The sequence below is a fragment of the Nyctibius grandis genome, chromosome 5 (assembly GCF_013368605.1).
Source record: "Nyctibius grandis isolate bNycGra1 chromosome 5, bNycGra1.pri, whole genome shotgun sequence".
NCBI lineage: Eukaryota > Metazoa > Chordata > Aves > Nyctibiiformes > Nyctibiidae > Nyctibius > Nyctibius grandis.
Window position 1 is genome coordinate 47,690,423 of NC_090662.1, and position 26,905 is coordinate 47,717,327.

The 26,905-nt window shown below is 40.0% G+C and overlaps 1 protein-coding gene across 2 annotated transcripts in view; it reads right to left on the reverse strand.

Moving 5' to 3' along the window:
* Nucleotides 1-26,905, reverse strand: part of LIN7A (lin-7 homolog A, crumbs cell polarity complex component) — a 52,418-nt gene that overhangs the window by 19,581 nt on the left and 5,932 nt on the right. For both annotated transcript variants that reach the window (XM_068401717.1, XM_068401718.1), the window contains exon 2: nt 11,004-11,122. In XM_068401717.1, the coding sequence (XP_068257818.1) occupies nt 11,004-11,122 (119 nt within the window). The remainder of the gene's footprint in view (nt 1-11,003; nt 11,123-26,905) is intronic.

Sequence of the window (26,905 nt, forward strand, 5' to 3'; positions counted from 1 at the left end):
TCATTTGGTGTGTGTGGGCCGGTACTTGGGGCTGGAGGACACCTGCTCTTGTGACCGGGAGAAGTTACAGTGCAAAGGTGCACCGGAGAGCTGCTGACCTCCACTGCAGTGCCCGTGAATGCCTTGTTTCTGAGGGCAAACTTCCACCTGCAGCACAAACCAGTTGTGTCTTTTTTCCCTCCCTCTACTTTGTTGTCATCATTTTTACCTCTTCACATTCTGTTTGGCATTTTTTCCTTCCCCACAACCTCTTGCCTGTATTTTCCATTCTTAATCCAATACATTTATGTCTGTGGAGGGGAAGGCATTGGTTTGTATGCCTGGACAGACTACCCCAGAGCTGTACTTCAGCACTCAATTCAGATCACACTTCTACCACATCAGTGGGCAAGGGCATTTTAAATGCTACAAAGACCAGGAGGGACTCTGTTCACCCTTAATCTCTGGCACACCCTAAAACATGGAACCTCATCTGGTAATTTCTGCACCAACCATAATTTTTGCTTGAAACACAGGGTCTTTGGAAAGGTCTGTGAATTTCAAGTCTCCAGCTTGTTCAGGAAACTGGTCAACTGGTTAACAGCATTCCCATTAAAAAGGGATTACTTCTAAGCTAAATTTGTCCAAATTCAAGTTGTAACTGTTGGGTGCAATTGAGTCTTTTCGTATCTTTTAGCAATCTTTCCTTCTTCTCCACTGGAAGTATGTGTAGTTCTTTGTCTCATTTTGGATATCTATGCCCTTTATGGCAGGTTTGGCAAGATTTCAAACAGCATTTGCTTTTCCACAAAAAAAACCTGCAAACCCATCTAATTGTCCATTTAAGATGATGCCTGAACAGATGAGCACAGAAAGGAAGGAAAATAAGTCAAACACAACCAAAACCATATGTAAGCAGTGTGGAGGTATGTAGCTTACCAGACCACCCTTCGTTTTTATAATGACTTTTTTACCTCTGTAACCTTACTCAAGCTTAAAACCAATGTAGTGGAGCACTTTCATTCAGCCATAAACCTGTGATAGCTCAATGAAAATGGAAAATCTCTAATGATGGCACATTTATCTGTAGTTATCTCTTGAATATCAAGTAGACTTTCTGGTTTTGTGCCTGTGTTCTGCTTTTTTAAATTATCTCATGTGATAAGCATGCTCAGGAAAGCACAGATACATCATAAAAGCATATTTTCTCCACCACAGCTACAGCCTCTAGCTAAGATACTGTACTAAACACAGTCACACACCATAGCCCAGAGGACAGCAGTTCCACAGGGAAGTTGAAAGCAGGTTTTCTTTTCTATTAAGTTCACTCAAAAAAAATTTGTTAAAATTGTTTTTTCATTGTGTTAATAGCTACTTTCATCTCTGGTAGTTAATGAAAAAAATGGGGAAGGGACTATTCTGGATGACTGAAGAGAACTTGACAAGACTGTCTTTCTAAATCGCAGTCCTTGCGGAGGACACTGACAGCCTCAGAAAACCACTGGCTGTGGAAGAACACAATGGATGCCACACGCACACTGCAACTTCAAGGTTGCGATAAACTTAGATTCTTCTTAAATGAGGTCGTTTGAGCAAAGGCCCATTTTGTTATGGGTTTGATTAATCCCCACAAAAGCAGAATTAGGCAATCTCACACCCATGTTCATAGTATATACTGACATCACCTTCATTCTGTCTCTCAGAGCAAGCTGACAAAAGGTCTTCTTTTGTCAATGTCAAAAGGACAAGTCAATGAATGCCTGTGAGTACGGTGAGGTTGAAATGGTTGAAAAGTACCTTTGAGGGGAATGCATGTGATATATTATAGGGCTTACTGGAAGTACCAAAAAGTCTTTATTACATAAGTTATTTCCTGAAGCTACTGAATTTGGACAACTCATAGAAAAAGCTGCTTTGTGACAACTAGTCTGTATTAATGAGCTATTTATATCTGACAGAATGTGGTCATTCAAGGTTGCTGGCATTCTGAATATTTTTACATAAGCTTTCATTAGCCTGTAAGCAGTTACATGTTTGCATCAGGAAAATTGTTGGAGTCTATTTTCAAAACCAAACATGTATAATTTTCACTATTTTCACAATTTTCACAACAATCCCTTCCCATGAAGTAACACTGCATGGATGTTGCCACATTCAGTAGGGATGCTAACCCATTAAACAGCTCAAACCTGTAAATGAAACTCAGTCTTGTTTAACAACCTGAGGAGATGAGACAGTTTTAATTTCAGAACATGTGGAAGAATTATTATGAATGTTGGCTTTTACATTTTCATAGACGATATTTTATTTAAAAGTTTCCTTCTTCGGGTGGTGGGGGTTACAGAGGAAACTAGGTCAGTTTTACCAAAGTGCAAAAAAAATGATCCAAATCTTGATGCATTATTAAGCTGTCCTTAGGCAGTAGGAAAAAAACAGCACAGGCCTGAAACATTGTTAAAAATACATGAAGTATAATCACTGTAAGGGTATGTTATTTTAATTTAGGGTGGAATACTTTATGGAGGCTCCAGTTAAAATGCCAAAATACTACTTGCTCTGGCATTTTTTCATTTTTTTGTGTGAAACAACATAAGAAGGACATGGAGCTGTTGGAGCGAGTCCAGAGGAGGGCCACGAAGATGATCAGAGGGCTGGAGCACCTCTCCTATCAAGACAGACTGAGAGAGTTGGGGTTGTTCAGCCTGGAGAAGAGAAGGCGCCAGGGAGACCTTATAGCAGCCTTCCAGTACCTGAAGGGGGCCTACAGGAAAGTGGGAGAGGGACTTTTTACAAGGGCAAGTAGAGACAGGATGAGGGGGAATGGTTTTAAACTGAAAGAGGGTAGATTTAGAGTAGATATTAGGAAGAAATTGTGTACTATGAGGGTAGTGAGACAGTGGAACAGGTTGCCTAGAGAAGTTGTGGCTGCCCCCTCCCTGGCAGTGTTTAAGGCCAGATTGGATGAGGCTTTGAGCAACTGTGTCTAGTGGAAAGGTGTCCCTGCCCATGGCAGGGGGCTTGGAACTAGATGATCTTTAAGGTCCCTTCCAACCCAAACCATTCTATCATTCTGTGATTCTATGAAAAAGGGTGGTGCTCACTCTGCTCTGACAGTATCTGTGCTGCTGTCTGAAAGCTAGGCCAAGTTTTGGTCCCTGAGTTCTTGCCATATGCGGCTGTGCCTGTCCAAGAAACAACCCAACAGGGGTTACAGGCTGGGGCCAGAATCTCTTTCCTCCCTTCTGCACGAGCAGAAGACCATAGCAGATGTGCCAGGAAATGCATGCTGTCACATCCTCTGCCCATATTGGATGAGTCAGTTAAAACACTCCTGGTGTTGCTGTTAGGACACACAAGACCTCTGTGTGCCCCCTCTTCTTCCCTCCAATGCTGATTCTGTCTGGAAACATCACTCTGATACTGTTAAGGCAATAGGAAGTTGCTTGGCACCCTCTTAAGAATAATGAAAAATAGACTTCTATTTGCAAATAAAAATGACTTATATGAGGAACAATAAAAATATAATTGTTCTTTTTAGTTTATTTCACGTCCCTTACACACTGTTCTATACTCTAAGTCAATGGCGACTATGATTTAGCATCTTTGAAGACAATGTTATAGGTGTCCCAGAAATTGTATGCTTTGCAATCACCAAACCTCAGCAAAATCCTGTCTTGAAAGTCTCTTTTGCTGCTTCCACTGCAATATACTGGGATGAAAAGAAATAGCAACATGTGTGATCAGTTAATTCCATAAGACCACTTGGAATTCATAGCTCATAATTTAAAACTCTCTCTTAGACCTCACTGCCAGTTACTTTTGAGTTCAAAAATATGCCAAGCATTAATAAACACTAATTTCCTCCACTCTATCAGTAAGTCTGTATATATGCTGTCGGAGGTGCCGTATGCAAGAGCCATATTTCAAATATTAACGAATTTGGCAAAACCTTGCCAAAATCAACACCTGGATGAAACATGACATAACCTGAGTCCATCACACAAGTTCATCTCAAGTGTTCCCATCGAGCTGAGAAGGCAGGAAGAAGGAAGGAAACTGTTGATGTTTCTTGTTTTAAATACCAACACAAAATGCAGCTAAAACGGAGTTTTAAAACAGTTTTACAATTTCTTTTCTATTCTGAAGGCACAGTTAAAAAAATGGAGATTGAGCAGCATTTCTCAGGAGTCTCACCAGTGACTTCAGTTAAGCAGAAGCAGGGGGATACTGAGGCTCCATCAAGGCAGAAAGAGTGGTGCAGTGGCTTCCAACAACTTGTCAGCATAAATATTCCTCTGTAGTTCACCTTGCTGCTGATTTCTCTCCAGAGGAAGATGCAGGCTTGAGATGAACTGCAGCAGAAGCTATTCTGTTTACTCTTTAGAGCTTTATGTAATCAAATATGATGCTGCAACAATAAACTAAAATGATAATGTGAGGAAAACAAAAAAGATGCCGAGGTGCATCACCCATGTTCCACTGGAGTCACCTTCTGCAGCACACACAACTGCAGCCATGTGCAGAACTAAGGACATCACCTGAGCACCACTCACCAGAGAGTTTTAGTAAATATGGTACAGAAATCCAGATAAACTGTAACATGAACAAGAGCTGTCATTGCTTTGATTCTATACACTGCAGGACTCCTGCAGCACTAAAATATTTCTCTTTTGTGAAAGGCACAACCAGACAAGTAGAGCACAAATGTGAGCAGATATATAGCCATCAGCCAACTCTGAAAATTGATCTTTAATCAAAAACAATGAGAGAAAGCACTGATTAAAGACCAGTGATAAGGTCTGGCCCCGGTGTCTGGGGTACTACATCTGCTGAAATCAATGTATTTAGCTCTAGGCAGCTAAAAAAAGTGACAACAGCAGCTGTTTTAAATCTCCTGCAGTGAAGTCATGGAAGTCGTAGGGACTTAGTAATTGCACAGAGACTTAATAATGCCTTCTCTCAGACAATGCTTGGGCAGCTGGTAAATTCATATAATTGCCATTAATGAAGGCCATCTGCTGAGTGACAAGGTAATCATTCCAAAAGTTCTCATTCATGCCATCCAGGGCTTGCAAGCAACAAAGTAATGCTTCAGTCACTTATGGTAAAGTGGTAAATGAAACGTCATTGTTTTTTCAAAATTTGTGTAATTTCTGGTTACATTCACCCCAAAAAATAGCACATATTTTAACACAGTAGGGTAATTTTATTAAAAAAATATTTTCTGTGTTTACTGATAACTTAAGCTTTTCTGCTGAGCTTTCTAAATGCCTAATACAGCATGGTGGCAACACAAAAAGCAGGCAGCCCATCTTCTAAAATTTGATTTTTTTTCTGCCCTAATTTACGTATATTACAAATCCTTCTCTCAACTCATCATTACAGATACAGTACTTGTAACCAGGAGGGGGAAAGCAAACCTCTGTAAAACATGAAAACATTACTACTTTGCCATACCATCATCTTCCCATGAAGCTAAGTAATACCCTTTCCAAACAGTGATTGAGGTACTGATTTAGTGGAAATTTTTATCATTATTTTATGTGGCTTTTCATCGCTGGGACACTGCTAATGGAAAAGGGACAGAAAGGTACAGCGAACGATTCTTGCCAATGCTACACAGCCCCAGAATTCAGGTAAGCTGGGCAGGTTCAGCTGACATTATAATACAGCCCAGTATCGAAAAAAAGATAAAATGCTGAAACTTTACAAGTAGCATCCAGAAATGCTAATTCTAATGAAAAGGTACACATCAATGCATGCATAAGCATGTGAGAATCTGAATGCATTTGGTCAATTTGCACAATTCCATATTTGCTACTGCTTGAGTGCTACTGCTAAATTAACAGTGCAGTAATCCTGAATAAGCTATCTGGAATACCAGAACAAGGTATGACAAGGTATCACATCAGCCTAAGGAGAACTTGGCTTCCCAGCCAGTTTAATGGGGCATCATGCTAATATAACCATACTGCTTTTATGACCTGAGTTACAAATCTGAGCAGATAAATCTTGCTTGCTTTACTCATATGAGTTGTCCTATTGCCCTTTTGTTTACTAATTGCCTTATTAGTAAGCCCAACATACCACTTTTGCTTAATCCTGACCAACACCTCCGTTTGCATGGGTAAATGTGACAGTAGGGGACTTCAGATGTCAGGCTTCCTACTGAGCTTTAATCACAGTTCTGTGCTGTGAATTATAGCAGTAAGTCTTCTTGATACATATATATATATATATGGGTTTTTTTCTCCCCTGAAGTTGCATCTTAAAATTTAAGAACTTAAAAATAAAATTTAAGAACTTAAAAAGCTGGGCTTGCCCTGTGGAGACGAGAGACTGACTGGAATTGTGTTTCTCCTCCTGTAACAAATATTCAGCTCCCAGTGAAAAGAAAGAGTAACGCAGGGCAGGATTTGAACTCTGTGGCTGCCCTCGGTGCCAACCAAGAGAGTTTGGCCTGGCGAACCTCTACTTTTACAGGGAATGGGATTCATCAGGCAGAAAACAGTGGAACTCTGCTTTCAGAGGCTAAGTCTGGGAGGTGGAGGAACAGCATTATAATGCAAACTGAACAAACAGATCTTGAGATTCTTGAAACACAATGAAACCAGGACTTTGACTCTTACATTAAAATCCTATATGACAGTATTTTGTGTTCCTTTCAAGAAACGACTGTCAGTGGCCCAGTCCTGCAAAAGTGCTCTTCTGTGATGACCGGATGTTTTGGTGGGAGTCGTAAGATAACGGAATGAAATAATGGTTATTTTTGTGTGCCTGGTTGCCACACCACATTTTTATAGACTTTCTGATCTGATTACTTTTGGTATTGAGAAACGTTTCACCATAGGTATTTACCAGTCAGATTTTCTTTTAAATAATATCCACACAGAAAAACATTAGATTTAATCTTGAAATGGAAAATGGAGTAGTGAAGGAAGGCTGGGAGGAAAGCGAGATACACCTGAATTTTACATATTTAACATACAGAAATAGAAACTTGAGAATCCACCTGAAAGAAAACTTCCGCTCATCAGGAGATGCATGGGTTTATCAAACTGTATCATTACTCTCCTGGCATTTTAGTACCAATTACCAGATGTTAACAGTAAATGAAATTCCCATAATCTGCTAAGGTATGCCACATTTTCTTGTTGACGATTCACTGTGTTTTGCTCAACTGTTTATTCTATCTTCTGTGCCTACAGCTCTTTAAGTTTTCTTGCCAAACCAGAAGCTCACCTTATCTTACAGTTCTCATAACTTCCTTTTTACTGACTTACAACAATTCAAGTCACTTTATCAATTCAGGTTGCCTAGTTTTATGTTCCATGTGAACACACCTTCCCAGTAGTTCAATTATGCATTCACTTTGGCAGCCTTGCCCTACATCTATTCCAGTAACCCCTCAGGAATCAGAAGTCTATAACATAGCAACAGCTTTGAATACACAGCAAAAACACATGGAAGGGTAAAGGACTTAATCATATAATGGACAAGATTCATGCATCTTTTGCCAGGTGACAAGGCTACAGAAGGCTAATTAACCTCATGTGGCTAGGGAGCTTTTGAAACAAGTAATTTTAAAATGCAATTAAATTTTTTTCAACAAATTTTAATATGACCAGACTTTGGTTAACTTGTTTTCTGGTCTAGGGGTCTTCAGATGAAAAGGAAATACTGAGGCCATTACATACTTCAATTATTTCCATTGTTTTCAGAGCTAATACATGTTCTTGCCTAGTGCCAGACAGAATATTTCAGTTGGTGGTACTTGCATTTAGCTAAGTAAGAACCATTAATCACCATTTCCTGACATAGCATCCTAGAAAAATGCCAAAGTACTTCTATTTAAATTTCATTCACTCAGTCACTTTAAAAAGATTTTATTTCTATGGGATATTAGTGCAGGGATTTGAACTGGCGGGTTGATTTACTAAATAAGTTCCCATAAATACTACTCATTACAGCCATTTAATAGATTCCTACACATTAGATTGGAATATATGTCATCTAATAAAATATCTCATACTTTTCAAGGCTAATTGATCATAATAGTGACCTCCTGCTTCTGCAGTTAAAGAATTGCTGCTCATAGAAGGGACAAGTCACATTCAATCATTACTGTGTGGATTATATTCTCTCTTTGATCCTTTCACCTGCACTCAGCCCAATACCAAGTTTCTCTGGGACTTATTTTAACAATCAAACTCACTGGCTAGTTAAGTGTCCATAATTCTTAGACTGGAAAAGAAAATGTTTATTTTCCAAAGTTCCTCCATTATGGAGTTTATAGGACTACAGGAGTCAGCCTTAAACCTCTTTTACTAGATTTTCTGATGAAAGAAAGTTAGGCTCAGATCTTGAATTATACAATGAACACACCACACTGCAGATCTGAATCTCTGCGTACATATAATAAGCGGCCGCTTCCAGAATTTGCATACTAATACAAAGCCTGCCACTGCTCCTCATCCCACTTCTGTTACTCCTACCTACTGCTCACACCTGGTCTGCTTCACTGCTTTCTCCAGGAATGCTCTTGTGTTCCAAACAACTCCCACTTTTCTCATTACTTCCAACTGACTGTCATGCCTTCTCTTGTAAGGGAAACAACTTTTCTCCTCTAGTCTATGTAGGCGCTAATAGAGGGAATTAAAAGCTAATCACCACACTCTCACATCTTGCACTCGGGATAAGATAAGATGAAAAATGAGAGGGAGAATTTGCAGGGAGATTTCTGTCTAGCCCCAGCTATCTCAAGCTCAAATATTCTCAGAAAAGACTGTGCTGTTCAATAAAGTAGCTATCAGTCTTTCATAACCTCCAGTGTACATGAAGGACATGCAAGAAGGGCATCCCTGATTAACGGCAAGACCCAGCTCAGATATCCTCCAGGCCCTTGATGCTGTGCTTGGAAATGTCTAACAATGTAACATGGACAAGATATTCCATGCTTTTCTTATTATTTTTTTTAAAAATGGAAGAAATTATTTTCTGCAGTTTTCCAACAACCCTTCAACTGGTGGAAAAAAAAAGAGAGTTACAGTCTGAATATTTGCCAAGGGCTTAATGTAAGTAACTGAAAAGAGAAGACACATGTTGAACAACCTTAAGTACTAGCAATGTATATATGTCAATTCTCCCACTCTCCCTAAATGAAAAGATTTGTTACTGAGCCTTTTATATTCGAAGATTTCTTCTAAGAAAAGATTTACATACATAGTGATGAATGGTGTTAATAATTCTTTTGCATGTTGAAATGTTGTTCTCTGATAGTGATATATTAGATAGATAGGTTATATTACATATATTATATATTAAATATGGAAAAAGAAATAAATGTTTTTGTTTAGGAAGTTGGTAGAACTGATCTAACTGCTCATTCATCATCACTCAATTCTTGTGTAACAACTAGCTCCAGGCTTCTTAAAGTGACTATTATTTGGTTGTATAACAGTAATTAGATAGTCTGACATGTGCAGGTTGTCTTTACACAACACTCTATAAGGACCTTTTGTGCCACTGAGATGATTTTGTCAAAATCTACTTTCAGTTCACTGAACTGAGAGTGCATTTGTCTAACCCATTTTCCTACTTCCTAGGCTCTGTACCTGTTTCAACAAGCTTTGTGTTTGCTTCTGCTAACACTATCTTCTAGAGATGAATATAAATTTGGTAAGATTTCACTGATGATGCTGCAAAGATTGAAAATTGCCTTTAACAATTGGAGTACCAGGCTCCGCCCTCTGGAAAAAAAAAAACAAACCAAAAACCTCACAACTTTTCAATGCTCTGTGGTCAATTAAAGAAGCATTTAGTTGGTTAAATGAAAGGACTAGTCAGCATATCAGCTTTTCAGGGTACATAGTGCCATTATTTATTGTCATGGAACACTATTCCCTTTAAAAAGCCTTGAAAACTGCCATTTAATTAAGTGGAAGCCTCTCTCTGTTTCTCACACTGAAGAATATATTCCATAAAACAAAGAGTGTGTTGCATTTTGCTTATTAAACTAATGTCTGTTCCTCTCTTCCTTCCTTCCAGCCACCCAGCAGTCTACTCAATCAATGCGCTGCTGTTGCCTAGTTATCAAGAGTTCAATCCTGCTACCATTGAGGGAACATTAGATTCCCCATTGATTTCAGCGAGGGAGGATTAGCTCCAGGCAGTAGATAGATAAACTGAAACAGAAGTTCTTAGAGATTTTCTGCTGAAAAGATGTTGCCTTCATTAGGGCATTTAGAGCTGCTTCTGTCTGGCAGGCTAAACAGCACTCAGTTTAGCAGGTAAGAAGTCTGACACAATGTTGTATTAATTCATGGTTTCTGTCTAAGAAACTACTGAAAGAAGTATTTGTAATTTAAGTGCTTTAGATACTGCTTGTACGCATGTAGGAAGGGGGGTGCTTTTTCTCTAGCTTGATGAGAAGAAAACAATAATCATTTATCTACTGTTGGGCAGAGCTTAGGAAGGCCCCTGACCACGGCTGACCAGGTAATGATCACAGTTCTTAGCAATCTGATAAGGATTTCTGACATGTGGAGCAAGACCCACTGGGACCTGACCACTGACTTCAACAGCAAGATTCCTGTCGGCTTCAGTTAACTTCAGTGCTTGCACCATTTGTCTCTCACTGCAATCTGATTTTATCAGCACATCCCTATCACACACCTGAGCTAAAGGTGTGACCCAACTTGGCACATCCCCATATCCCAGCACAGTGCTGTACAGGTTAGCACAGACCCTGAAGCAGCATGAGCAGAATACTAAAGTACTAATTAATCACCCTTTCTCCTTAACAAGGCTAATTGCCTCAGGCTTGATGCCTTGCTGACGCAACTGTTCTGCATCTGCTTTTCAGTAACTTCAGCACTCTGCATGGTAGCAGGCAGCTACAGACACATCTCACATCCATCACCCTTTATACAAGGTACTCCTGCTTCTACAGCACTAAAAGGCAACTATACTTTTCAGGAGAGGGATGTTATTCTGAGAATTAACTAAAAATCTCAATTTCATACCTCTCTGATAGCTGTACAAAACTCACTCTGCAGCACCTTCTTTAGGGACTGTAGCTTGTGTACTGGTACTTCTCCAGATTCTTGCAGTTTCTCCAGTAACTCAATTGCTCTTGCAACATCTGAGAAGGGAAAAAAAAAAGAATACAGATCAGTACAAACAGCAACTAGTAAGTGACTAAAAGGGGCACACTGATGGCAATTTTAATTTTAAAATCAGCTTTAGCAACACTTACTGTATTCATCTTGTGTTATACCAGGCTCAGATAGGCAACAGCACTGTTGTTCAGAGACCCAAATCCCAAAGTACGGACAAATTTCACAGTACACATACAACAGACACACACAATGAGGTACAGTCTTTGTTGCAGTCATTCTTTGGAACAAAGCTACCAGTTCAAAGCAGCTAAACCATATTAGCAGACCTAAAATATTTCTTCCTTTCTGCATAAGAGAAAGTAGCACAGGAACAGTATGGGGCTTACTTCCAGAGAGTCTGAAAGAATGAAGCTGAGTCCTTATGAAAGCACTCTCAGGATGACAACACCTAAGAAAAATATTTCACCTTTTCTTCTCATAAATCTAAATCTAAATATCAGCTACTGATAAAGAAAGTTTTCTAAAGGCAAGTAGAAGTCTGCTAGGGAGGAATAGGATGTCTGCTAGAGAAGAGTAAATGTGTAAGGCTCTTGTGTACGTCTCCAAAGACCTGATCTGCCACACAAAACCCGTACGACCCACAGAAATACATGGAATAATATTTTTAGTGGCCTGAATTCTCTTCAAGCACCTGTATATTGTCAAGGGAAAGATCAAAGTGTCTCTGAAGAGCTGACCAGAGGGCTTAAGTGAGTAGCCATATTGAGTGGTGAGTGGGAATCTGGTCCAGTTGAACAGTGCCCATACCCTCACTCTCATAATATTTTTCCTCTTTAACACTAGTTCCTAATTTACACAGTTATTACTAAGATATATAAAAAAACCCACCCCAACCCATGAGATGCCAACAGTCCTTTATGGCTGGGGACACAGGGGCACAAGAAATAGTGGCTGGTCTCATGGAGGCTAGCTTAGTCAAGCAAGGGACACAATGATTTACACACAGGAGTGAACTGAGCAATATATGTCCTGGTCAGTCTTCAGGATGACAGAGCTTAAGCAGAGGGTTTTCTCCTCCTCTGTCATTTAATGCTACCTTGCAGCTTTTCCTGTACATTTGCTGATATAGTTGAACCTGTCAATGCTGTTGTCTTGACTGTGTGGTCATTCTCACATCTTCTAGCGTCTTTTCAATAGCTACCAGAGCCACTACTGGCCAGTTACATCGCTCTACTAAATATAGGTCTGTATCCTAGTGATGAAATGAATGCATAGTACTAAACGATAAAACAATATCTGAGGCATTTTAATTCTGCGCTTTAACTGCGCAAAAAAGAAATAAACACCCTTCCCACAACCACACAACTCCAAAATGACTACAATGGCTAGAAGCAACCTTATATAATTCTCCTTTCCAATGACAAAGATTGTACTGTTTGTGACTGGGAGTTATGCTAATTGAAACATTTCTTACAATCCTTAGCTTCTAGCTAAGGTATACTGACCAGACGTCTTATACAACAAAGACATAAGAAGTCTTCTGGAAATAGAAAAGAGACGACAGTAGATGAGCTGCAATAGGTATACAATCATAATCATATATTTTCATTTATAAGAAAATAATTATTATCCAGCTGCATCAGTGTTAGGAAAAGAGAAGATGATACCTCAAAAAATTTACAATTTAATTAAAAGAGGCAGGCAACTGGTCAGCATGGCAAGTTGTGCCAGATTAACACCCAAATAATTCTCAAGCTTTTTTATAGGCATCTGCCAAAAACCAGCTCTAACTATGAGAGAAAACATGGCAGAAAGCACACTGTTTCTTTGAGAAGGATGTTTCCACTTCCTGGGCTGTAGTTCACATCACAGAGCAGTCTTGCAGCTCAGGAACTTTCAGATGAAACTAACCCTAACCCCGTGTTCACAGACGGCACCTGTGCTTTTTCTCCAAGCAGTGCTTCAACTGCTAATGGGCATTCGGTCCATGTTACTAGATCACAGCTAGTCTGAAACAACCTCTCTGCATAAGGCACACAATGTGGGCATGAGGTCCTGGGTACCACCTCTTTTGCTTTCTTGATCTGCCCCTGTTTCTCCACTCCACGCTATCTGCTGGTAGAGACATAGCCAATGTCATTCAAAAGGGATCATGTGAGAGATGGGAAAGAGAAGGTCTGGATTAATGAAGCAGGTTTATGAGCTGCATGTACAGAGACAGCAGTTGAAGCTGTATTTGCAAATAAAAAGGGAAGAGATGATGTAGAGGTGTACCAAGAAAGATCCCTCTAAAGCACTTACCGAAGTGATGACCATAAAGCTAAGAGGAGACCTGGGAAATAATAAGGCCATGGAAACCAAGAGAAAATGAGATTCTAGAAAGAACAATATGTCCAGAGGGATCTGGACAGGTTAGATAGATGGGCTGAGACCAACGGCATGAGGTTCAACAAGAACAAGTGCCGGGTCTTACACTTCGGCCACAACAACCCCCTGCAGCTCTACAGGCTGGGGGAAGAGTGGTTAGAAAGTGGCCTGGCGGAAAGAGACCTGGGGGTGCTGATCGACAGCCAGCTAAACATGAGCCAGCAGTGTGCCCAGGTGGCCAAGAAGGCCAATGGCATCCTGGCGTCTATTAGGAATAGTGTAGCCAGCCGGTCTAGGGAAGTGATTGTCCCCCTGTACTCAGCACTGGTGAGGCCGCACCTTGAGTACTGTGTCCAGTTCTGGGCCCCGCACTTCAAGAAAGATGTTGAGGTGTTGGAGTGAGTCCAGAGGAGGGCGACCAAGCTGGTGAAGACTCTGGAGGGTCTGACCTACGAGGAACGGCTGAGGGAGCTGGGGTTGTTTAGCCTGGAGAAGAGGAGGCTCCGAGGTGACCTTATTGCAGTCTACAACTACATGAAGGGAGGTTGTAGTGAAGTTGGAGCTGGCCTCTTCTCCTGGGCAACTAGCGATAGGACAAGAGGACATAGCCTCAAGCTTCGCCAGGGGAGGTTCAGGTTGGACATTAGGAAGAATTTCTTTTCAGAAAGGGTTATTAGACATTGGAATGGGCTGCCCAGGGAGGTGGTGGAGTCACCATCTCTGGATGTGTTTAAGAAAAGACTGGACATGGCACTTAGTGCCATGGTCTAGTTGACAGGGTGGTGTAAGGGCAACGGTTGGACTCGATGATCCCTGAGGTCTCTTCCAACCTGATTGATTCTGTGATTCTGTGACTGATGGCAGCTAATACATCAAAGAGGATGGTTTTGAGATTTAAGAGGTAAGTAGACTCTTAAGCAAGAACCATTTCAATGGAGTGTAAAAGAACGGCAATGCACTAAAGAAAATATGATGCAACAGACAAACACTATTTTTAATGTTGTTAGCAATAATAATGTCAAATTATTTTCTATCAAAACTATTGAATCATTTACCTTGGAATCCTTCTTTTAAAGACTGTATCTGCCACCTAAGACTTGCAGTTAGCTAAATACTAAACTTACACTCCCCAGTTACTAGTACCAGTTGGTGCAAACTGGTATGTCAGACAGCACAGAGCAATTAGATGATTTATTCCAAAGAAGCTTCAACAGCCTACCATAATAGATCAGATAAGGCCTCTGAAATTCATGTGATACATGATAGCTATTCAGATATTCTAAATCAGACCAGAGTCTTTTCCAGTGCCAGTTCAGGTAAGTTTAGAACTGTCTCTCCCTACCACCAACTGTACTTGTAGAAGGTCAGTGCCACAGATGAGAGATTGGTTCCTATTTTACAGTTCTTTCACCTCCACACCTGAAAACTCTGTAAATCTTTCCACATTTGCTATGGTCCTGAACTGAATGATATTCAAAGAAAGATTTGTACTGACTGAGAAATCTGTTCTGATCCAGAAGGAAACACAAATAGCTTTAGGTGTATTGATCAATCTAAAAGAGTTAAGTACATGTCTAAATATTTCCCTAGGGCACGGACCATGCTGTAGATGATAATTAATCACTTCTAAAGTAAGGATTGTTACAATACAAATAAGAAATTAATATTCCAGTTCAGAAGTCTGGCATGCAATTAATAGGTGTTCGGTACGTACACTCAGATGGAAAACTGGGCACTAAGTTGTCATTTGCCAATACTAGATTACTCTGTGATTAAGAAGTGGTTTGGGGTAAAGAAAAGTCACATTATCCCAAAAAGTATCCCAAGAGCATTCTGATTTTCCATGCTTCCAAATTCATCCAACATGCTAAAACGCATGAATGCTGTTACCCAAGTTCTTGCTTTGTTTTATTATTCACTTATCATATCTGTTAACAATTAGCAGTTGTCTTGGTTTAACCCCAGCCCCACACAGCCACGTGCTCACTCCCCTCCCCGGTGGGATGAGGGAGAGAATCAGAAGGGTAAAAGTGAGAAAACTTGTGGGTTGAGATAAAGACAGTTTAATAGGTAAACCACAGAAACCTTGTGTGCAGAAACCACGCACACAAGCAATACAAAACCAGGAATTCATTCACTCCTTCCCATGGGCAGGCAGGTGTTCAGCCATCTCCAGGACAACAGGGCTCCATCACGCATAATGGTTACTTAGGAAAACAAACGCCATCACTCCGAACATCCCCCCTTCCTCCTCCTTCCCCCAGCTTTATATGCCGAGCATGACGCCATACGGTATGGGATATCCCTTTGGTCAGCTGGGGTCAGCTGTCACGGCTGTGTCCCCTCCCAACTTCTTGTACACCCCCAGCCTCCTCACTGGCAGGGCGGAGAGAGGTGCAGAAAAGGCCTTGCCTCTGTGTAAGCCCTGCTCAGCAATAACTAAAGTATGTCTGTATTATCAACACTGTTTCCAGCACAAATCCAAAACACAGTCCCATACTAGCTACTGTGAAGCAAATTAACTCTACCCCAGCCAAACCTAGGACATTCTCCACCCCTTACTCCATACTATTTACATCATGCCTAGGTCCCACACAATCCAGTACATCCTCATTACCCACCACACCCCTTTCCATCCTTTGATATAACACACAGATGCCATTCCCTTAGTCTACAGACCACCTCTGTGAAATGTCTGTAAAATGTCCATAAATGTCCACAAAATGTCCATTGAGTTCATTTAGCCCATGACTTCGAGCTCCACCTGTTAGGGTAGTCATTCAGGACAGCAGAGGTGGTGTGCTGTGTGGAGTTACTGGGCACCAAAGCCAGCTTTGACAGCTGATGCTTTGTCAGGAGCAAAATATAAGAGTTGGTACAAACCAGAAGATTTTGAGCAGACTGAAAATGTATCAACATGAGTGTATAAAATATGACCTCATGAAACAGGCTGTATTTCCTTCCATTAATAACTCTGAAGGGGAGACTTCAACAAACAATTGCTTTAGGACAGGTTAAAAAGCGAAATTTATCAGTGTACGAGAGCTTAAGTGATGCATGGGCTTTGTGCTGATGATTTACCCAAGGTGAGTTCCAGCTAAAACTAAAGTAAGTGCTTGCTCAAATAAGTGATACGACTGGCAATGAGGAAGATTTCAAAGTTATGTTGAAAAAAAAGCATATAGCAGGGCATCCACCCGTGTCGAAGTCAATTAGAGTATTGTCACATGTTTGAGAAGTACTGGTGCTCCTCTACTGGGATACTTTTCTTGTCCCCAGTCCTCCTTTGATTACAAATGTAACTAGCTTTGCTTGTAAATGTTATCTCCAAGGAATTGCTCTTAAATACCATTTTCTTACATACTCGTGGAAAGTGCAAACTGATGAAAAGAGTGTGTGTATTTATAGAGATACATGCAAAAAACCCTCCTGGCATTATGTTAAAAACAGTTAAAAACAGTTAAGTTCTATGTAAATAAAATACCCTTGCTTTTTATTTCTGATTTGTCCTTCCTTAAGCAAAGATATTTTTTAAACACAACTTCTGAAAAGAATTGTTTGCCTACTCTCAAACACTTTCTAAAATATGGACTCCATTATACTAACATTAAACTCGTGCGAATGCCATTGAAATCTATCCTTATTTCCCATATTCATATCCCACAAAAACTGGTGGGAATTTTGAGTAGCGATGTGGGTAGAATTGTTCTGCTACATTCTGTGATGCATACGCTTTAAATGGAATATGCACTTATTTCCCCCTTATTATATCCAACTCTAACCACACCTTTTTTTTTTTTACCATTTTTTTTCCTGATTTCCTCATACACACGCACAATTCCTTTCTCTCCCATTCTGTTTAACATTCACTTCCCTTTTTTGTCTTCTCATCATCATGCTTGCCTACAGCCTTTCAGGAAAGAATACTGTTTCAGTGTGGTGGGTCACATTATCAGTGAAACACAGAGCAGGCAGGGGGCTGTGGGTGGGTGGAACCCATTTTATCAAGTGCACTCATCAAATGACAAGCATGATTCTCAGAAAAAATCTCATTTCAAGTGTTCGTTCTGCACTTTCATTCGAATGGAGTTTCATTTGCATTGGTAGTAGGACACAAGCAGGAGGGTACTATACAAACCCTAAGAAAGAGAGGAATGACTACAACATAGGACTAGCAAGATACCATACTGTGATAGAAGTGGAACATTCCCATGCTATACTAAGCGAAGTTGAATCATGTATCATGTATACATAGCTATATAGCATAATGCAGTTGAAAAAAAGGTCATCTGGCTTAGTTATCACTTTATCCTGGTATATATTGTTTTCACTTGCTGATTTTTGTTCAATGAGTGATGTAGACTGATCTGTTTAATTTGCTGGATGTTTTGAAAAGTAAACGCTATTTCCAATACTTTGCAATTCAGCTTTTGCAACTCAAAAGCAAATCATGAATCCACAGAAAGATCTCGTCTGGTCTGAACTTGGTACTCTTCCACGTTACCGTTAAAATTGGGTAGATCAGGCTGCAGCATTCTGTGAAAGTTGTCCAGTCTGGGCTTTCACTCTGGTAGATTTTGTGCAAGGTTTATGTTTTTTTCAGTTTAGACAGGTAGGTTGAAACTTATTAGAAAAATGTAGCAAATTATTTTAGCGTGCTAAATGTGTCCCACTTAATATCAGAGTGACTCTTGAAAAAGAACATACTTGCATGCTTTATACTGCAAAATGTAAAAACTGTTGAATATCTGTCTTCCCCTCCTGTGCTAGTCTATGAGTGAGTTGGTCTGCAGTCCTTAAAATAAATATATTACCCTCTGAGTTAACAGACTATTAGGCAGTTAAATAGGAGCTACAATGCTGTGTAATACTAGTTTGGGTTCAAACTGTAATTACTCAGAAACATAGTATTTCTTTACTCCGACAACTACTCTAGAATCATGTTGTTGGGTTGTTCCCAAAGCCAAAACATGGTGATAACTTGTTTATTAACAAGATATTACAGAACAGGCTTCTCATCTTCTTGAGGTCTTTCTATGCCTCATCCCTGTTAATTCTGGAGACCTTCACTGCACTAGTATGCCGGTTACTAGGAAAAGTAAATGTTCTGCATAAACACCACCCTTGGTACCTCAAAGAGGTGGAACATCACTACAAATTGACAGCAAGGATACTCAGTAGCTTCACCATGGCATTACAGAATAATAGTCCCAGCAATTTTCAAGCTCTGTTCCAGTGTGCTTGGAGACCTTTCATGAGGCTGAAAGTGAAGAATTTGCGTGACATAACATGTCCTGATAATTGTCAGTAGTTTTTCATTCCTCCAATATTTCTGTTCAGATTTCGTTACTCCTTTAAGCTCATGAGAATACATTCCAGAATTCTTAATGTTATTCTGTCAATTTTTGATCATAATTACCAAAGCCTACATGGGATGCTTGATTATATTTAACAATCTTTTCCAAACACTACCAAATGACAGCAGGTAATCAATGGCTGGGCAATCAGAATTCCACGGTGATTAGCAAAGTTCATTCATAATTCACAGCCAGTAGCCCTTGTACATTGTATCAAACTATTCATGTGACTTCATGGTTAAAGCACCAGCTTTGGAAAATTTTCAGCATGTAGTTTTCGAAAATTTTCTGTATTAGTAGAACCCTGTTGTTAGTCGCTGTGTTGTACAACATGGCGATTCTTACTCTGGTGTCAAACACCAGACTGCCCACTATGCTCTCATTCACCTCTTCGGTTCCTTACTGCTGTCGTGGTTTAACCTGGCAGGCAGCTAAATACCACGCAGCCACTCGCTCACTCTCCCCCTGCCCCCCAGGGAATGGGAGAGAGAATCAGAAAGGTAAAGGTAGAGGGACTCATGGGTTGAGATTAAAACAAGTTACTAATTGAAATAAAATATAATAATAATGACAATACTAATAACAATAATAGAATATTCAAACAAGTGATGCGCAGCGCAGCTGCTCACCACCCGCTGACCAACGCCCAGCCCATCCCCGGCTAGCGATCCCGGAGCAGAGAAACCCCGAAACTGCAATCCCGGAAAAGAGAGAGCCCGAATTCCCGCCAGCCCTCACCTATACACTGAGCATGATGTTGCATGATATGGAATATCCCACTGGGCAACTTGGGTCCGTTGCCCTGGCTGTGCTTCCTCCCAGCTTCTTGTGCACCTGCACAGTAGCAAAGCGTGGGAAGTTGAAAAGTCCTTGATTTCTTAGCAACAACTAAAAACATCGGTATATTATCAACATTCTTCTCATACCAAAATCCCATGCTAAATCCAAAACACAATGCTATTCTAGCTAAGAAGAAAATTAGCTACTAAGAAGAAAATTAGCTCCATCCCAGCCAAAACCAGGACAACTACCATCACTGTGCTCTCCTGAGATACAATAGCTCTTCCATTAATTTAATGTACTTATTTAATCTAATCTGGAATGTTCACAAAAATCGAGGCAAAGAGCAGCTTTTTTTTTCCCCACTTAAGTTGGTACACTTGTCTTGCCCAAAATTTCATGCTCATCAGTAAGCATAAAGGTGTTACTTCACCATGGTAAATCAGACTCAATGTGCAGAAAGCAATAAGCTAACCTGTTAGAATACAGCAATATTATTCAACACTTTATAGTGTGTATCTGTGAGGTCCATTCAAATTAATTACAACAAGAATAATACCAGTGCTTTCACACTCTAGTTTAGATGATGATATAAGTAGTACTTATAGATTTACTGCAGTGTCTCTTTACACTCCTGTGCTTAAACATTACTATGAATGCACAAATAAATATAACAAAGCACAACCATACGGAGCTCTCATGATTCATCTCGCAGTGAGGGTTTCAACTCGCCACACTTCTGGTGCAGACATCGACAGCTCAGCGACTCACCCTGGCCTGCCGTTACAATCAATGAGGAAAAACAGACACTTTGAGGCTACAATTCATCTGACCTATTTTAGATGAGATGAATCATACTCTGGGAGTGCCTGTTCCCTTTGTTGACTATAAAGGGAGACTAGATGATTAGCTCAGATGTAAATGCCTGCATCCTACGTATTAGACATCTACATCAGTATGATGAAACCCACTCTTACTGTCCAGATATCTGCTGAATGACTCACGCAAATTTACCTCCATGTGGTGCAGGAGACACCGTACTTCAGAACAGTTACGTTTGACAAGAACAGTGTCATTAGCAGGCAGGTCAATGCATTTTTTAGGGAATGCTTTTTAAAATGCCTCAACCAATGATTTTATGGATTTTTTTTCTTCTTAATGTATGAGAAGAATCAAACATGACATAGGATTGAGTATATCTCTGTCTGTCTCATTTTGCCTCACGTGAAATGACTGTTTCCAATGACATTAGTGGCATACCCCCATGGCTTTCTACATACATTCCCCCACTGCCTGGGGCAGGTTCATTTTCTTTGGCTACTCATCAGACTGTGTTTTGGTCTACACGTTTCTACACTCAGGTTCTGTCTGGCTCTGGCTTCTCAGGCACACCATGGGCATTCGAGTCCTCTGCTTCATACCATTTCTCAGACAGAGCCTGAGACCCAGCTGTTGCACATCCCAAGGCAGGGTTAAATACCAAGAGTATTCCCAGCACTTTGGCAGGAACACCTAAATATGACAGCAAAGGTCTGAGACGTTTTGCAAAATAACCTATAGAAAGGACACAGTTTATTTGCAGGGGAAAGCAGTGTCACCTATGATCCAAACACAGACAGCAACCTGAGTGGAGAATCCTACATCCAGCACCCTCAACACCACAAAAGCCCTTCAGGGCTCTCTTCAGCAATTTCAGTCACTTTTGCTGTTTCAGGCATTCTGTCTGAAATACTGAAATATCGTCATTTCAGGCATATTGTTCCTGAATACTCTGCTTAGCTTGTTCAAATCCAACATTCAAAAGGTTCCTTTAATTGAAAAAATATGCTCCTCTATGTTCTCTGAACCTCACAATCTCTGCAATGTCTGAGTAATCTCCCTGCCTTCCCAACCTCCTAAATTCTAACTAGTGCTTTCTCTTCTTCTCCTCAGCTAGGGAATTTTCATAGCTTTAACCTACCATGAATGCCATCTGGGAGAACTGATTTGCTTTACTTTGGTCAATCTTCTTAGCATATTCATCACTCTATATAGATAGAGCCATTCCTCAGTTTTTACCTTGATGCTTTCACATAACTGATAAAAGCCACAGGAGCAGCTTTGTCAACAGTTTTCAGATTTTGTTTGCTTTTTTTGTGTTATGTGTGTGAGATAGATCTATAGAGTTCCTAAAACTATTAAGAGTTCATCAGATACTTAAAGAAAGTAAATAAGAGTGTGAAAATTTTCACCACAAGATTTTGCCATCTGTGAGAAACCAAGAAATTACAGATACACTAACCTTTTACATTTGACAGCTCCCACTGCTTTTGTATAGAAGGCATTGAATGCAGCATTGGTGTGAAAACAATTTACCAAATTATTCTTTAAGAGAGTAGATTAAAAAATAAAGCTGAAATTGCAAAGAATAAAAGAGCACTGAAAACTCTGGTATTTTCTACCACAGTACTTAGAACAGAATATCATGATTTTTCCTCTGCATTAGCTGTGGAGAAAAGGGAAAGGAAAGTAAAATTCCCTTTTTTCCCCTTGTGTGTAGTTTTGACTTTATATTGCTCAATCATACCTGCTCTTTGTGACTGTAACTATGATTTATATCTAGCCACTCACTGCTGAATAGAACAGATGAGACATGATTCTAGTCCTTTTTTTGACTAGGGACAGTTGGCTATGAATATGACAGAAAAATATAACAGGTTTTTTTGGACTTAGAAAAAAATTTTATTTTGTATTCAAGTAAATACATATTATATATGTTATGAATATGTAAGTATACATTAATTCCTTAAATGAAAAACATTTAACCCTTGTTTCCTGCAGGAAGCAGGAGATTTTGTAGTTTCAGACTTTGTGTTATTTTAATTCTCAGTCTTTCTCTAAGTATTTAAGGAAAAAAAAAAAAGAAAAGAGAGGTCTCAGGTGCTTAGAGCAGTTATTTGCCTACACAGGATGTGTAAAATGATGTTGTGTCTGAACTTCCTGAAACTATTAAATAACAAAAAGAAAATCCTTTGAAGCAAAGCTATAACTCCCTGAGAAATTCAGATGGTGAACAGACCTGGCCTTAATGACTTAGGTTCCTACAAGTTGAACTACGTGAAAACAAGGAAGCTGTCTACTGCCTCCTACAGTCATAGATGCCTTGTAAAGTGATGCTTTGATAACTCTCCACCAGCCTCATCTGTCTCCTGATCACATCACTTGATCTTGGATGTAGGATCAGTTCTGCCTCAGCAGACACCGCTCACCATGCTGGAGTGGAGCTGCTTTAAACACTAGACAAAAGCACGCTGGACACTTTGCTGAAACTGCAAACGTAAACACTTTAGAGGTTCTGATCCCAGATTAGAAGAAAAAAAGGCTGGTACATTACCATACCCCAAGGATCTGCTTAACAGAATACTTGCTTTTGTGTTTTAAACTACAAATACAGAGAGAAAAACATTAAGATCAGCGAAGGAATTAAAAATTGTCCTAAGCTAGAGAAGCAGAAAACAGAAATAATGACCAGGAATAAGCTTGCCTGGACAAAGAAAACCAGGATGAAAAACAACACATTTTTCTCTTAGCAGAAATCCATTCTCTTTTACCCCTGCCTAAGCAAAAGCAAGTATTTATGTGTCCTATGTGCACATCACAAAACAAATGTATTGGCCATATGGGCAACCTCATGCCTTTCCCACACTGATACTTTCAGCATGGGTTTTTCATTTGCAGCAGAGAGATTTTTGTTGGCAAGGAAGAAGACAGGAAGAGGGAAAAAAAGGCCCCAACAGGTGTCTGGCAAAGGGAGGTAAGGTTAACTTAGGGATGCTAAATCTCCTTCACAACAGGCACCCTGTTTGAGCCAAAGCATAACTCCCACTTTCTTCTCTGTTCATGTCATTACTAGAGTCTCCTGCTGCCTCTCCTCAGTGCTTATCTGTCCAGCTAATCTTAGTCTTAAATCGTTTTCTGTTTTTACCAGAAAGATGAGAAAGATGGCTGTGGGCTACTGGCAATTGTACATAGTGACAAAACAAATTGTCACTTGAAGTCCAGCATCATGATTTTATCTTCTGTTTTTCTAGGTGGTTTGAAAGTCCAGTGAGACAACGGTGAAAAGATGGCATTTGTGCAATACAATGGATGTGACACAGTTGTTACTTATACATACCTAACATGACTTTACCTGTAGGCTCAGGTAACGAGAGTTAATATTCTCTCCTCAATTTTCGTGGATTTAAGGATATTGCTTTTTGCAGATTGAATCCCTGTGGTAGCTGGCTACATACGAGTCATTTCTCAGGAAAGGAAAAAAACCTGTTCTTTGAAAGTGCGTATGTGAAAAACTGCATGCAAGAAGCAACCAATATAAATAAAATCCTTTGTTAATAAATCCCTGCAAAACTGGGTGGTACAGATATGCTGCTGGTAGATGTCAACAACTGACCACTCAACTTTCAACTTTGAAACAAATACGATCTTAGAAGAAAGCTGTGACTATTTTAAATTGCTGCTGCACATTACAAACAAAAATATGAAACAGAAAACCCCTGTGAGAAACAGAGAGCTCACTGTCACCTTTGCAGTGCTGTCGCTTGGTGTCCTACGTGTTGAATGATGCTGAACATAGGAGCAGGAGAACGGGAACTCAACTCAGGTTGCAGCCTGATTTTACAAGGTATCTACCTAGGATTCAAGGAGCATACCTGGCATACTTTGACATGCTTGCACTGTTTGGAAGCAAAATGTGCTGTATAAATTAGTAGAAACTCCAGAGCTATTACTATTGGATTACAAGACTATCAGGCTACAGCAGGGATCAGACATACAACCACCTTTTTTTTTTCTAAAGACTGCTGCATAGGTTTTAAAGCCATCATGCCCTCTTCAAGTTTCTCTGGTCTGCCTCTGTATAACAACGAATAGCTATATTATCCTTTTGATCCTGTGCTGACTCAGTAATAGCATTTGACAAAAACACTGCTGCCAAATCTATTGAAAAGTGAAGAGATGATGGTAAATAAATTTCTGAGGGCTAAGATTGCTGCTGATGGCCACGGTAATCCACCTAATCTAAGTACGTTCTTCCCCAATGCTTAACTGATTGCAGAGAGGTTGATACCTTAAGGTCTAGCAGATTTACTCTTTTTCTGAAAACATGGTTGAAAAAAAGAATTAAAGAGTTAGTGGATGTGAAGGATTAGTGATTAAACAAGGGCTTCTATTGAAAAGAACCAGTAAAAATGTAATTTTGGCTCAGAAGAAATAAATTAAGAGCCTATTTTGGGCAACACTCTTCCGTACACAATTATCCGTGTTTATACACAAACAATTAAAATCAATGCTTTGATGCTCTGTGTATTCATGAATACTTTATTGTTCCATCTTTTAAATAATAAAGAACAATCCTCCAATCTCTTCTGGAAACACAGTTTTCTAATCAAAATTTTTCCTCTCTTTTTTTACCATTATTAGTAAAGTAGCACTAAGGTAACAACTCATTATGAGAAGCTGTATGCATTTCCAGGTAACTTAGTGGAATTACATTTGAGAAATTTGGGGTTTATTTAACCACTCTGTTTTGGACCCTGGTGAAACAAGTTCTCAAATATGTACATACACTTCCCTCTGTATTTAACATATCTAAGATCTGAGCTTGTGATTTAAATACTCAGGAAAACATTGTTAGGATGACAATGTGCATTTCTGAATCAAATCTACTCATCTGAATAGAGAATTAACAGTTGAATGTTTCTCATTCAGAGGCTGACTCTGCAGCAAATATCTCAAAAGAAGATTAAGCTGACTGAGATTAACCTTGAAAATGCCTGGATTTATACATACATGGACAGTTTACAGTACATTAGTAAGTGTTTTTAAAATGTCAAAAACGCATCATGTGAAACATTAACTGTGTGTGATGGAAGGCAGACACACAAATTTACAGTTACGTGCTTCTCATAAAACTATCTACCTGCGTTTGCCTGGTTTCTTCTTAAATCCTCAACTTCTCATTATTTGTGCTTTTAATGAGTAACTAAAATCAATAGTTTTACATAATTCATATTTCAAATTCTATTGCATCACCTACAAGAACATTATTCTGTATCTGCATAACACCAGTCAGCCAAAAGCTTGTATTTATATGTTTTTGCACTTGCATGAGTGTCATCTGTGTTAAGGCGAGACGTGCGTGTACGTGTCCCTGAGACAGGGAACTCAAAGGACAAATTATCCCCTGCACAAAGCTGATGACTTCAGTAACTTGTCACATTTTTAAAAAAAGTTTCTGTCTGATAACATCATCAGAGAGGTCCAACTTGAGTAACAGGACGGAATTAAGCAAATTGTTTGCTTACAATTACATTAAGAGGTTAATCCTTTTTCCTCTAGTTACACAAATGTCTCTCAGACATCAGTGTGAAACCGAAATTTGTAGGGTCCAGCACAGGGATGTAATTTAAACAAATCCTTCTTTTCCCACATTATCTGTAGATAGAGAGTATACCTTTACTACATACAAAAATAGCATCCCTTGCGTTTTCTAATGATTAACACTCTTGGAACTTGTTGCAAATGGTGAATCCCGCATCTGTGCACGGGCTTGTCAAAGCCTCCATCCACTTCACCCAGCTGCAGAAGCAGGTCCTCTTTGAAGGATCAGAAGCAGGACACATACAGGTGAGCTCAGCTTACCATTTTGCTCTACACAGGATAAATTCAGATAGACTACAACGATTACTTCACTGCTACCACGTCTGAAGAATATTTTCAGCCTGACAGAGAAGGAGGAACACAAGGCCCCTGCACAGGCATTGGCTGACCATGAGTCTGCCTGCTCTCTCAAAGGTGCTTCACAAGCATCTCCTGACCGCACATCCAGCTTCTGCAGAGATATGCCTTACTACGTTACGTGTTTCTGAAGGAAACATGACTGGAAATGTAAGATATCCCCCCTCTACACTCCACAAAGGTGACTTTGTTAAAAATGACGAGTTTTGTAGATGTTTCCACGCGTCTGTGTACAGGTGCAGCTCTCTGACGACCGGCGGCGCCAGGGTCCTGCAGCACCTGCTGCACACTGAAGACAATACGATGAACCTTCATGCACTTCCACCCGCTGTGCCCTGACAAAACTCAATTTCCACATCACCGTGAGTCGCTCCAGGCCAGAGCCCTCTCTGGGAGGTGAGGCTGGCCAAAGGGGTGTGCTCCTATGGGCACCCAGCCCACCTCAGGCACGTCCAACGTGGCACAGAGCTCCCGTGCCGCCATGTGCCCCAGCACCTCTTCAGGTCAGGCCTGTACTGCCAGAGA